Source organism: Hypomesus nipponensis, chromosome 22 (genome assembly GCF_054491055.1).
Source record: "Hypomesus nipponensis isolate SF chromosome 22, ASM5449105v1, whole genome shotgun sequence".
Taxonomy (NCBI): domain Eukaryota; kingdom Metazoa; phylum Chordata; class Actinopteri; order Osmeriformes; family Osmeridae; genus Hypomesus; species Hypomesus nipponensis.
This window is the reverse complement of record NC_140382.1, coordinates 10,540,347-10,553,317: the sequence shown is the minus strand read 5'-3', so window position 1 is coordinate 10,553,317 and position 12,971 is coordinate 10,540,347. Positions and strand designations below refer to the sequence as shown.

The 12,971-nt window shown below is 42.4% G+C and overlaps 1 protein-coding gene across 1 annotated transcript in view; it reads right to left on the bottom strand.

Moving 5' to 3' along the window:
• The window catches only part of fat1a (FAT atypical cadherin 1a), a 67,129-nt gene extending 54,786 nt beyond the window's left edge, over window positions 1–12,343 (bottom strand). The window contains 2 exon segments of the mRNA XM_084686642.1: window positions 7,613–10,904; window positions 12,228–12,343. Coding sequence (XP_084542768.1) covers window positions 7,613–10,877 — 3,265 coding nt within the window. The 5' untranslated portion in view covers window positions 10,878–10,904; window positions 12,228–12,343.
• Window positions 12,344–12,971: the final 628 nt, after the last annotated feature.

Sequence of the window (12,971 nt, the reverse complement as noted above, 5' to 3'; positions counted from 1 at the left end):
TCCCAGTCTTATCAAAGCTGAGGCCTAGGTTGGCATTTCCAACATTTTTGGCCTCCAACTATAATGCCTAAGACCTTAACGACCTTAAAATAAATAGAGGTCTGAGAGCATGGCTGAGGTCAGGATGAAAAAAGCCTGACCTCTTTGGGGACTCAGCTTGGCTGAAAGCCCATCTAAAGTTGATTATTTTTATAAACATGAAATGACGGGTGAATAATTTTAGACGCATGAAGATGGGCTACAGATGGGCAGATAGGCTCGACTTTAAATCGCCACATGACGCTAGGACCTCTGCAAAGCTATTCAAGTATTGAGGTCATCCAGTCCTACTTTAGACTATAGAGTGGCCTGTGATCAGAGGGGTTATCACTACATTGGTGGAGGTCAGTTGCACTGTGAGTTAACAGTCTCTCACACAAAAGCCACGTTTCGCTGTCTTATCTCTTCCTCGTATCAAGAGCCAGTAATTATGACCTAGCAGGCCCACCAAGTGAGCCCAATAGCCATTTCCGCTTCATGCATCATTGTGCATTCTGTATACAATCACCACAGGCAGAAAAAAGTGCTATCAACAGCTGGCTTGGAGGAAAATGGTACTTTAGACAAACTGACTCATTTCGCCAGCTTAACAATGTGGAGCACAGTGCCTCACTCTACATATCAACCTAATCTTATCGTCTCAAAGAGGGCTAAAACACGCAAACAACTGCCATTTACTAAAACGGCATTATCAAATCAGCAGACATTAACATTTTAGAGGCATGAATATTCCAACCCGTCTTTTTATGTGTGGTGGGCTTATAAAAAAAATACATAGGCCTCACATTTTGAATATCTACTCTAGCCAAAGGAAAAACTAAAGAATGGCTGTTTTTATCATAAGCTAGAGACTGGGGGGCAGTGAAGAGATTTAAAGACAGAAAAAAATGTTCAATGAACGAAAGGGAGTGATGCAATTAGAAAATGCCTGGTGGGGTTTGTTTTTTTTGGAGGGGGGGGGGGGGGGTTGAACAGAATTTAGCCCATTAATTCCAGTTGGAGGAAGCTATTGGGATGTGCAAGGACAGGTTCCATTGTCACTGTGAGCAGTGTTATTTCAAAGGCCTGTGAGCATGGCCAGAGAGTGCGGCTGCCTGGTTTAATATCCCGATATTATTTAAGACCGGTTACCTCCTGGCCCTCCTGAGCTATTGACTCTCTTTTGATAATAACCGTGGAGACGCACGGTTCATCTTTCCTGAACATAACAGTTTCATGAAGCCCACCCCACCCCTTCTACCAACCAAACTGTATTCACATTATCACACACAGTGAAAGGAGCGCACAATGAAAGGATTCTGTGGAAGAGCTTTTCTTGGGGTGGGGGATGGCTTTGCTCTTGTGGTTCCAAGTTTGAGTCTGCCTGCCTGCCACAGTGACATTTAAAAAGGTTGTATGATTACTTTCTCTCTGTCCTGTTGTTCATTGTCTTCAATATAATTCTTCTGGAGATCAAAAAGGTGTCAGGGTAGTGTACGAAAGAAGGGCCAAAGGTAGCAAAGCATTAACGGAATTCAAATTTTCAAGCAGTTGCCTTGACTGAACCTGAAGGCTCGATACGGGGAAATTATTCCCTTTTCAATCGCAACTTGTATCACATTACATACTGTAGGCCAGGCCCCAGTCCTTTCTTCATTTGTATAGCACAGGGCTTATGCTGTCATTCTGGTGACGCTTGAACAATTCTGATATTCCACGAGTGGAACAAGGTTTAAACTGTGCTTTAGCACTGACAGCTTATCAGGAGCACATAGAGGAGCACGATGCAAACATCAAACAGAGCATCCATCTTCATCTACCTCTGTTTGATTTTTTTTTTTAAGTGTCCGTCCATTCAACATGTGAAACCTCAAGACTCGTTATGCCAAGTACCATCTCACCTTGACGTTTAGTCAACTACGCTTTAAAAACCAATGCATCAAAACTAAAGCTTCAGAATAAACACCCCAAAGCCTCAGAATAAACAGCCCTGTTGTGTGCTCTCTCCCATTACAACCGGACAACGCTGAGAACAACCTTTTGTCAGGTGCAGGGTAACACACAAACTGAGGTCGTTTGAAAGTGATGGGGGTGAGAGTGGCTCGAATTAGGGATGGGCGCTATGGCTTGAAATGTATATCATGGTATCATTTGAAGCACCGACGGTAAAGGAATATATATATATATATATATATATGTTCTTCTTACAATATCTAGTCCATTTGTCTCAACAGATTGTAATCCGCACTGAGGATCCAGAAGATTGCTTGCGATGTTTGCGTAGATTGCGGAAGATTGCTTGCGATGTTTGCGTGAAACTGATTGCGATATTCGCCTAAAACATCTGTACGGTAATTTTATGCTGTGCCTGGAGTGAATGGGGCTGGGACAAACCTTATTTTTGGAAGTCTCTACCGCGATTAGCAGCACGGTCAAATCCAAAGTCAAAATATATATTGTAGGCCAAATGAATACCAGTATATTTCAATACCGTCCAACCCCTAGCTCTAATAAACACAGGAAAAACATTGACAGTCAAAAGTTCACAGTTCTGTCAGTCACTCCGTTATAAAGATGATCCTGGAGTCACTCACATAATAGGATCCCATTCTGTCCTTCATAATCAAATGACAAAGTTCTATGTCTAGTTCAGCCAGAAGTGCTTGAAGCTGCAAAATCTCTGTGCATTCTTCAGTTTGTGTAAAGAGGGTTAATCCACAATAGTTTACACAGGAAGGAGACAAAGTGTGAACCGACCGTCATTAGCCACAGCCAACATTAGCATGACAACAGTTAACACGCAATCAAGCGGGCCTTCTGCACTAGGCACCTTTACAGTTTTTTTTTTTTTAAGACTTAATGGTCTGAGAGAGCAACAAACCTTTAACTAGGGGAACGTGTGCTATTCATTAAGTGCCCTAAAATCCACTTTTGCTGCTGCACATTCTTCGTAACATCCCCCCAGCAACGGCGCTGGAGCAGCAAGTATCAGGAGTCATGTGCCTCTTTGGAGTGTGCTAAAACAGTCACACTTCTGCCAAGTGCTTCTGCATATCCAATACAAAAAAGTGAGGGCACGGGTGCTCAGGTTCAATCAATCTCCCATGAGGCCTTGCTAAAGACATAGTCGTCACCTCCCACCCCCCGCCTCTCTCTCCCTGGTAACTGGAGGCGGCCATACATGAAAAGGCAAACCACTCAGAGAATACCTTTCTTATCTGGCATCTCTGAGGGGTTAGTCTACCTTGCCCTCGACAGGAAGGGCAAAGGGGGGACACTTGAAGGAATGGAGAGGGCAGGGGCAATGTGCATTTTGAAGAGGGTGAAAAGCACATGCGTTCACAGAACTAGGCCTATGTCATTACATCTCAAACCAAATCATCTGCCTCCACAAAGGCCTCTTTCACTGTGCCCCCTACTAACAAGTTGAAGCGAAAGGGCAATGCATACATTATCCAATGAGCAAAGGTCAATGCATATATTATCTAATGAGCATCTGGTTGGAAGAGGTTGTTCTATTGGGACTATGTCTGAAAATATCCTGAAAATATGCGAGCAACACTGATAAACACCCCTCTGCTACTACATGATTCATGATTCAACATGATCCTTTTTTTCTTATCCCTGTGGTTCTGTTTTTGAACCTTATTGAACTAAATTGCTTTACAACATCTTGGCTGTTCTCATCACAAAGTGGGCTAAGAAGCTTGAAGCCTGATCTGAAAGGTGGAAAAAAGATACTGAGGAACGTGTTTCTAGTTGTAATTAAGTCTTTGCATCATGGATGGCAAACAAGATAGGCTAGTCCCCAACAGGCTGATTTAAGCTTAACTGAATAAAAAGACACAACTCCTTGACTAGAAAGTAAATGATATAATCATGTATTGCAAACGAGGGCATTATCCATTTTAAGTTAGACAAATGTTTTTGCATATCATAGTGTGAATATCACTGTGTACTGGCATTGCATTTTCATCCTATATCTTTAGTTATTTATTGGAAAACAGTTCCCTAATGTGCTTCAACGTTCCACAAATCTTCATTCCCCATTAATAAACAGATAATTTCCCATCGGCTTCTTACGGGATTGACAACTGATGGTCCTCAGTAGCCTATATATAACCTGCTGAAATTGGTCTTCTCCTTTTAAACCATAGCCTCAAGGCCCTAGTTGTTTGTTCCCCAACTGCTAGACGTTTATAAATGAAATTATCTACATTCCAGGCCTGGCTCTGGATACATCATTCAGGTTAGTGACATACCTTAAAGCCCCAAAGTGTGTCAGGACTCCATGAACTCATTTACCCCAAGAGGAGTGTCTTGGTGTACAAAGTGGACAAAATGAACCTGGTACGCACACTAAATCTCACCAGGGCTCCACAGAACCCACTGCTTCAAATGTGTTTGTGAAATGTGCCAACGTCTATTAAAGTAGCACAGGGACCAGGGCAGACAGTTTACAACCCCACACCAACAAACAGGAGAAGTTTAAAGAAACATGATTCCAATCTTAGAGGTACCAATTTTGAATTTGGTCTCATCTCATGAGATGTTTTCTGGTAAAAAAAAAAAGCTCATAGCTTTCTTGAAGCTGAGGTTTCATTGGTGAACTTACCCCTTCAATTTAATGAACCTAAACATATATTGAGAGTTTAAGAAATACCTTACAGGAAAACTGGGAAGGCAGAAATATATGTTTGTTTTAAATAAGAGGTGAGGGAGTCAGACAGGCACTTAAGTCCTTTTAATTTACACATTCCTTACTGCCGCCTCTCCTAATCCCAACTTCAAGTTTACAAAAATAGTGAATAAATAAAGCATGCACATGGCATACAAGAGTCTAAACACATTTAAGCAAACCAGTCACAGATGTCTGCAGCCTTGCCTAATTCACTCCTTTGCAAAAAAAAAACAAGAAAATAAACAGTTTTCCAGTCAGTGTGTGGTTTCTGGCACATCCCCCTTAATTTTACCTACTTTTCATTTGTTTTCTGGTTTGACCCATTCTGGTGCTTTTTAGTTCAGATTTACCACCTGCAGGCGGACCACTAGAACACCTCTCTGGGGTTGCGGGATGGGCCCCAACGTTTTACAGTGATTTCTTTAAGCACCATTGTTTTCAAACCACATACCTTCACCCCACCCCCCACCCCTACTAACCCCCACACCACTCCATCAAAAAATGTATTCCCAGGAGGGCCTTCATTGCCTGGGGGATATTTGGTTTACTACCAGCTCTGCCTGTGATCCTGAACAACAAAGTTCAGTGCAGAACAATACTATAATTGCCACTCCTGATTAATCACTTAGAGAGCCATGGAGATGGATGTTTGGAGAGGAAGAACAGGTCAGACTTCCCAATGACCTGCATCCTACACATTGAGGAAATCATTTCAAACAAGACTTTGGTGGTTGTGTACCTCTACATCAGGGGCCTCAAAAATGTCACTTGCATGCTTAGCTAGCTTTTGAATAGCTCACCAAATGCTTTAAAAATACAACAAAATAAATGTGTCTGGCAAAATATAAATGCACCCAGGAAACCTCTTCCCATTTCAATCCAATCAAATACACAGATGTCCCACCCTCCTCCAACAGTTAGGCTACTGTCAAGTTTGGCAACACGTCATCACATCAGTTACACTGTAGGCAAGCTACTGAGATTGCTACTGTACTGAGCTGAAGCAAGAAGGGATATTAGCAAGAACATAAAAAATAAAGCAAGGCCAGCCCAAGAAAAAAATGAAAACCTACAAGAAAAATGTGAAAGCAAGTTCTTTTCACAAATGTGAAGGACAAGTGTGTGCTAGGTACTAGCAATTCAGTTGGTAAAAAATGCAACATTGAGAGCCACTTCACTCAAGTCCATGGCAACTTCGCACAAGTGAATGAGCTAAACAAAAACACTAAAAAGACAAACGTTTACTAAATGTTCACAGATGGCTAGATGGTGAAGGAAGCGACGCCTGCAATGGCTGAAACATTATTCAGGGTCCATAGATGACTTTAATTTGACTTGATTGTAAGAAGTTCTGACTTAGTATGTGAGCTTGACATGTTGAAATGTGATACACGTATACAAAAAGTTGATCTCTCCAATTTAAAAAAGGTTGGAGACTGCTGCTCTACATGAATGACTTGTCATATTTCAAACGCTGCCCAGGACCTCTGATATCCACTCTGAACCAAAGATACCCCAGCATAGGAATTTAACACATCTGAATGTTCAGTTTTAAGATGCAAATGTCAGCTACCTTAAGATGTAACAAAGTTTGAGCAAAAGGTTCGACAAACGTAATAAAAGGGGCCAAGCTAAAATATCAGCTCAGTCAGAGTTATTATTTGAATCCCACGCAACTTACTACCACGTTACTAACATTGTCCCTGATTTCTGTAAACAAAAGACATTGTATTGCATAGAACCAAGTCTCCAACAACTACCCCAGAGGGAACAATCAGAGTAAGACTGGACAAGAACAATGGAAGACAGATGGTCCTTGAGACTAAATTCTTCATGGCAGCTCATCCCGTCATGCTAAATTTACCAGCAAAGAAAGTGTGATTTCCCTACTGGTTCATGGAAGGCACTGATAATTTACTCCTCTTGATAGCATATGCATCCACCTGAATCTAAATTAACATTCAACAAGGGATTTTAATTTCTGTCAGTTACTTTACATAACAAACATTGGATATACAGAGACTATAAATGAAAATGTATAGGCCTATGCCAAAACGCAGATGTTTTAAAGCGTCAATTTTCCCCATTTGGACATTAAATATGAACAACACCAAGCATAAACATAAATTATATGGGAAAAACTCAAGCCACCCAGAATATAGTTCCTATATAAACAAGTAAGGGCAGTGAGCGATGGCCTGATACACACAAAAATAAATGACCGTTAGCCATTTGTGGGGAAGAAATGTTTAAATTCCAGACATCTTATTTTAAGCTTTTGGCACAGGTGCTCAACAGTTCTGAACAGCTGAGAAAAGTATTAATACATTCACAGCAAGAGCACAGCAAGGCTAGAAAGTGCATTTTGTCACATATAGGAATAAGATCTTTTGCGCACAGGCATGAGGAGATTTTCTAGAAAACAGTTAAATGTGTAGGCTGACTCAAGTAAAATATTGGATTAAAGAACAACCTATGCATGAGATCATATCTCTATATTGAACCAAACAATAATTACACAGTGCTCATGTCGGTTGCAGTGGGGGTGAAATCACTCAGCAATCCTTTTAATTCCACAGCAACTAGTTTGGAATGTCTACTGCAAGTCTAAAAGACAGCTGCTCCATCTGTTCCTGCCATCACTTCTCCACTCATGGAAAAAATTATAAGAATCAGGAAGCTCCCTAAATTCTCTAGGAAGCAACATCTACATTCCGTACTTGTCTCACACACTAATATTTTAGGGTGACAAAAAAGAAGGGCATTGAGGAGCGATCTCCCCCATTCTAATTTGCTAGTCATTTCAAATGCATGCATGTCCATTTGGTGTCTTGAATAATTAATGACAAACAAAATGGCCTTTCATAAAGCAGATATATGATAATGAAACGGAGAAATGGGGAGGACACTCACCAGTCTCCTCATCAATGGTGAATATCCCAAGACCAGATCCATCCCTTATGGAGTAGCGGAGCTCTCCATCTCTGCCTTTGTCTTCATCTTGAGCAGTTACTTTCATCACAGAGGTCCCGATAACAGCATCCTCTTTTATAAATCCCTTATCCACAAACGAAGGGAACCATGGCCTGTAAAGATTCTCATTTACATCCACCACGTCCACCTCAATGAAACAGCTGGATGACAAGGACATGGGCTTCCCTTTGTCTTTAGCCTTTGCCGTGAGATTGTACACCTGTCTTTTTTCATAATCCAGATTCTGCACGATACGTACTGCTCCGCTAATTTTGTCCACCTCAAAGTTCCCACCTCCGTTGTCAGTTAGGCTGTATCGAACTTGACTGGATGGTCCGACATCAGGGTCATGAGCTTCCAGCCACATAATCACAGTGCCAATAGGGAGATCCTCTCTCACTTTAACTCGGTAATTTGGAGGGACAAATTTAGGGGGATTATCATTAACGTCTTCCAGAATGACCTTTAGCAACACTGTGGACACTAGCTGAGGTTCACTGACAGCTTGATCACGTGCCGCAATCTTCAGAACATAAACCGGATGCACCTCGCGATCCAATGGTCTTTTAACCGTTACAACTCCGGTCTTCTCGTCAATGGCAAACTGGTCAGTGTCTGCCAAAATGGAATATCTTACCATGCCGTTATCTCCCTGGTCTTTGTCAGTGGAATCCACCTGGATGATTTCCGTCCCCACAGATGTACTCTCGCTAATTTCCACCGAATATGTGTCTTGCAAAAACTGAGGACTGTTGTCATTAGCATCCAAGATCTTAACATCCAAAAGGCGTGATGAGGATTTCTGAGGTATACCGAGATCATAGACCGTGATGTTTAATGTGTAGTGGTCGGTTGTCTCCCTGTCGAGAGTAGAGTGAACCAGTAGCCAGCCATTTTCCATATCTATTATGAACCGGCTCTCCACGTCTCCCCCTGAAATGACGTACACCAGTTTCCCATTAAACCCGCTATCTGTGTCAGAGGCACTTAAATGGACAATCCTGGCCCCGACCGGAAGGTCTTCTTTAACCTCAATGACACTGGGAAAAGACTCAGCAAACAGAGGGGAATAGCGATTAATTGAATGAATATCCATGAAGTTATCCTCAGGTTCTGGTTGGTTGTGCACTTTGTTTCCTTGGAGCAGCTTTTCTGCCAGCATGGTAGCAACACCTGTGTCCACACATTTCAGTTGGACAGGTTTGCGAGCTGTAATAACAGTTATATTCATGAACATTGGTTGAGTCTCATTTTCCCCGTCGCTGGCAGTGATGTGTAAGCTATGAAAAGATACTTTCGCAGCCTCCCCCTCACTAAGCGCCTGTTTCAGAGAAAGCACACCTGAGTTTGGGTTTAATTCAAAAAGATCAAGGTTGTTTCCTGATTTAATATTGTACCGTACCAGTTGTAATTCATCAGCATCTATGGCAGACACCGTGGTTATCTGCTCTCCAACGCCATGGTCTCTGGGCACAGTCACCTCGCAGTCTATATTCTCAAAGAGGGGGTTATTGTCATTGAGGTTATTTAACATGATAGTAACTGGTGCCTCAACCTCTCTGCGAAAAGGGGAGCCCCAGTCAGAGGCTCTGACTTTGAGATGATAAATTCTTGGCATCAGTTCATAATCCAGAACCTCTGAGGTGCTGATAACACCAGAGAAGTAGTCGATGACGAATGGCTGGGGACTGACATTGGCGATGCTGTAGGTCACGTACCCATTCTCCCCGCTGTCTAGATCTGTGGCCTTAACCGCCAACACACTAGTCCCAACGGGTACATTCTCATCAACGCTGGCCTTGTAAGATGTCTGCTGGAACTCAGGGGCGTTGTTATTGACATCAATCACATCAATGATGACTTTGGTCGCTGCCCTCTTGTCGCTGGTTATAACTTCTAGTTCATATCTAGAGACATGATCAGCATAGACAGGTCCAGTTGTGGTTATTAGACCAGTGTCTGAATTAATAGCAAAGCGATTCTTCTCAGACTTTTGTTTGAAAGCATACTTCAAATTAGGATATTTTGGCAAGGCTGTTATCATTACAACAGGTGTATGTAATGGGGCAAATTCACTGAGATTGACCCTGTAAACTGCCTGATCGAACTTCGGTGGCCCCACTTTAAATTGTGGCGATGTGACGTGTATGACTTTAGCCGAGGAGAACTGGGGAGGGCTTCCTTTGTCCTTGGCCTGCAGAGTGAGGTTGTATCCGAATGGCTGGCTGTCCCAGTCTACATCCTTGACCGCTTTGATTTTGTACTCCTTGCTCCCAGGACTGGTTCTCATAGCCTTGAACTGCTGGAGGGGGTCCCCTGCCACCACACTCAATGACGCAATCTCCCCGTTTGGTCCCTGGTCATTATCCTCAACTGTCACGATGGCATAGGAGGGGTCCGGATCAGCATCAGATGGGGCCAGGGTAACCGCAGTGATAACAGGTGCATGCTCATTGGCCTGCTCTACCCTGACAGTCAGCTTAGCCATGCTACTGAAGCCACTGCTACCGTACAGTTTCATGCCTCTGTCCACAGCAAGGATCTCTAGTTCATACAGCTTAGTCTCAGAGTAGTCCAGCTTGCCGGTCAATGTCACCACGCCACTTGTTGGGTGGACGGCAAACATGTCTGTCCCCTCCCTGAAGCTATAGTAGTACTCTCCATTTGTCCCAATGTCCGCGTCCGTTGCCGTGACTTTGGCCACGCTGGTCCGTATGGCGGTGTTCTCAGGCAGAGAGATGCTGTAAGAAGTGGGGGAGAACAGAGGCCTCAAGTCATTGGTGTCGAGTACCTGGACCTTGACCCTGGTGCGTGCCTCCAAGTTGGTACCCCTCTCCACAGCTTTGACAGTGAGCATATAGTGGTCTTTAACCTCCCGGTTCAAAATGGCTGTGCTGCCTCCTTTGGTCCTTATGCGCAGGAAACTGAAATCGCCCAGCAAGTAGTCCTCTGCTTTGAATAGATTCTCGTTGTCCCCTGCCATTATCTTGTACCGTATCTCCCAGGTTGGGTCTGTCATGTAGATGCCCATCTTAGCATGGCTCTCCAAGAAGGTCTTAGCAGCAGAGTTCTCAAATATTGTGGCATTGTAAACGGAGTGGGTGAACTGCATAGGTGGGGCCCCCTCCTGCCTTTGGTTGTCAGTGCTGCCACAGCATAGGAGCTGCAGGAGCAGCACGAGCAGTGAAGTCAAGTGTTTCCACATTTTGTACCGTGTTCTTCACCGAACCGCCTAGAAAAAAAACAGCAGACAAAAGAGAGATCATTAAGATTATTGTGTATTGACATCTTTGAGTGACATATGTTGTTGGTATGGACAGCAAAAAAAGATCGACAGACTACAATGATTTTTGGTATTACTGACAATATTGTAACAAATAGTTTACAAATGTTTTAATGTCTAACAATACATGGCAAGCAGAAAAAACAGGATGGTGATTTGGAGGGTGGATTTCAGTTTTAACTTGATCAAATGTATCTATGAAATGCTTTGATCCACATAAAATTAAGATATGCAAATATCTTAAGAATATGTCACGTCAGAAATGTGGAAGAACTCCGGTGTCACATTCCATTGACGCATTATACTTATTTCCAAATCATGCCCATAGCATGTCTAGAAGTCTGAGCTAAAACAGTTGTTTAGGTTTCAAATTGGGTTGTCCAGTAGTGAAAGCTCTGAAGACTGTTAAAATATGTGAGCCACAATCTACCAACAGATATCACTCTCAATCTAGAATGGGCTACATTAGAAACAGTAATAAATAAATAAATACATCTGAAAAAGACTAAGAGAATAAGGAATAATTGTACTTGGCCTTACTTAAAAGTCTCCTAAACGGATTAATGGCCCTATGATAAACTGCGCAATTATAGGTTAATGCAAGTTAGTAATAACTACAGTTTACATGATAAATTACTAGCCGAGAGTCACAATGGGAGTGCATGCACAACCTGCACGAATTTAGGTATAGAAGCCTTGTTTTGCATGGTAGCCTACATAAATATTTGACACAATAACAAGCGTTATTTTTCATTTCGACAAATATGTTTTGTGATTATTTGTTTGTTTTGTTAAAAGTTTGTTTTTACAATGAAAGGAAACAATTGAGAAGTTGGCTGTTTCATGCAAATCTGTGCTCAGACTATTTACTTTTAACATCCCTTCCCCCAACTAAACCCATTCTTATTCATTTCACGTAGAAACGGCAGCCGTGCGCTAGCCAGATGCAGGCTCTACAGAGTGTTAAAAACGTTGAACACTAACAATGCCCCAACTGCAACGCCAAAAAACGCGTTGCACAAATCATGCCGTATAAAAACTCTTGAAACCACTACCCTAACATCATACGCAACTATTTGTATACTTTACAAATCGTTTCATAACAACTTTAACAGTTTCAAGAAGAAACATGAGATGGACTCCGATTTCTCACAACCGAGTTACTTACAATAGTCAGTCCGCTATACTTGAACTTTTCACACGTTTCATAAGGCAAAAGACAATTCGTTGAAGCCAGCAAACCCACACGAACGCAAACAAAACGTTACATACCTATTCCTTCATTAATGTCGTGGATTTGGAGGTTTTTCATGTAGTTTAAATGATCCAAATGTCTGCATGGTACCTAATACGTGGACTCCTACCCGCGACTATCCACCTTACGCTCTCCCTTGTCTTGATCCCTCTCGCTCTCTCTCTCTCTTCCACTCTGAGTTGGATGGTATCTCTCCGCGTTGCGCACGCCCGGATCTACTTACTGGTGGCATGAGCATAAAAGAACCCTTCCTCTCCTGCTTCTCTCAACCGAATAACGGAACATAGATGTCCCCTACACGCGTTTGCCTATTTTCTAAATGTTTAAAATGAGCTTAGTTGAAAACAAGTTTATTAATTATACATAAGCACAAACACTATTCACTGCATTTATTAATTTAGAATTTTGCATTTTGGTTGAGATGAAACATTAGTGGAAACCTCAGGTGTTTCATGCATGAGAAAACTGTGTATAAATCAAATGCAACAGTCGGGACGTTTGACTCAAACGATGTAACCTAGGCTGGTAGGCTATGTTTCGGAGTTTCAAGTCAGGACTAATGGCTCAAATGCGATTGATGGCGCTCTCCCACTACTATTACCTTGAATGGTCTTTCAGAGGCGCTGTGCTCTATAAAAATGCTGCACATTAGGATAAACAACAACTTCGGTGTGTGTGAGTGAGCGTGTAAGTCAATGTGTGCGTGTGTGTTCGAAATAGAGGTGCGCGGGCGTGTGCATGTGTTTTGATAAATTCGATGT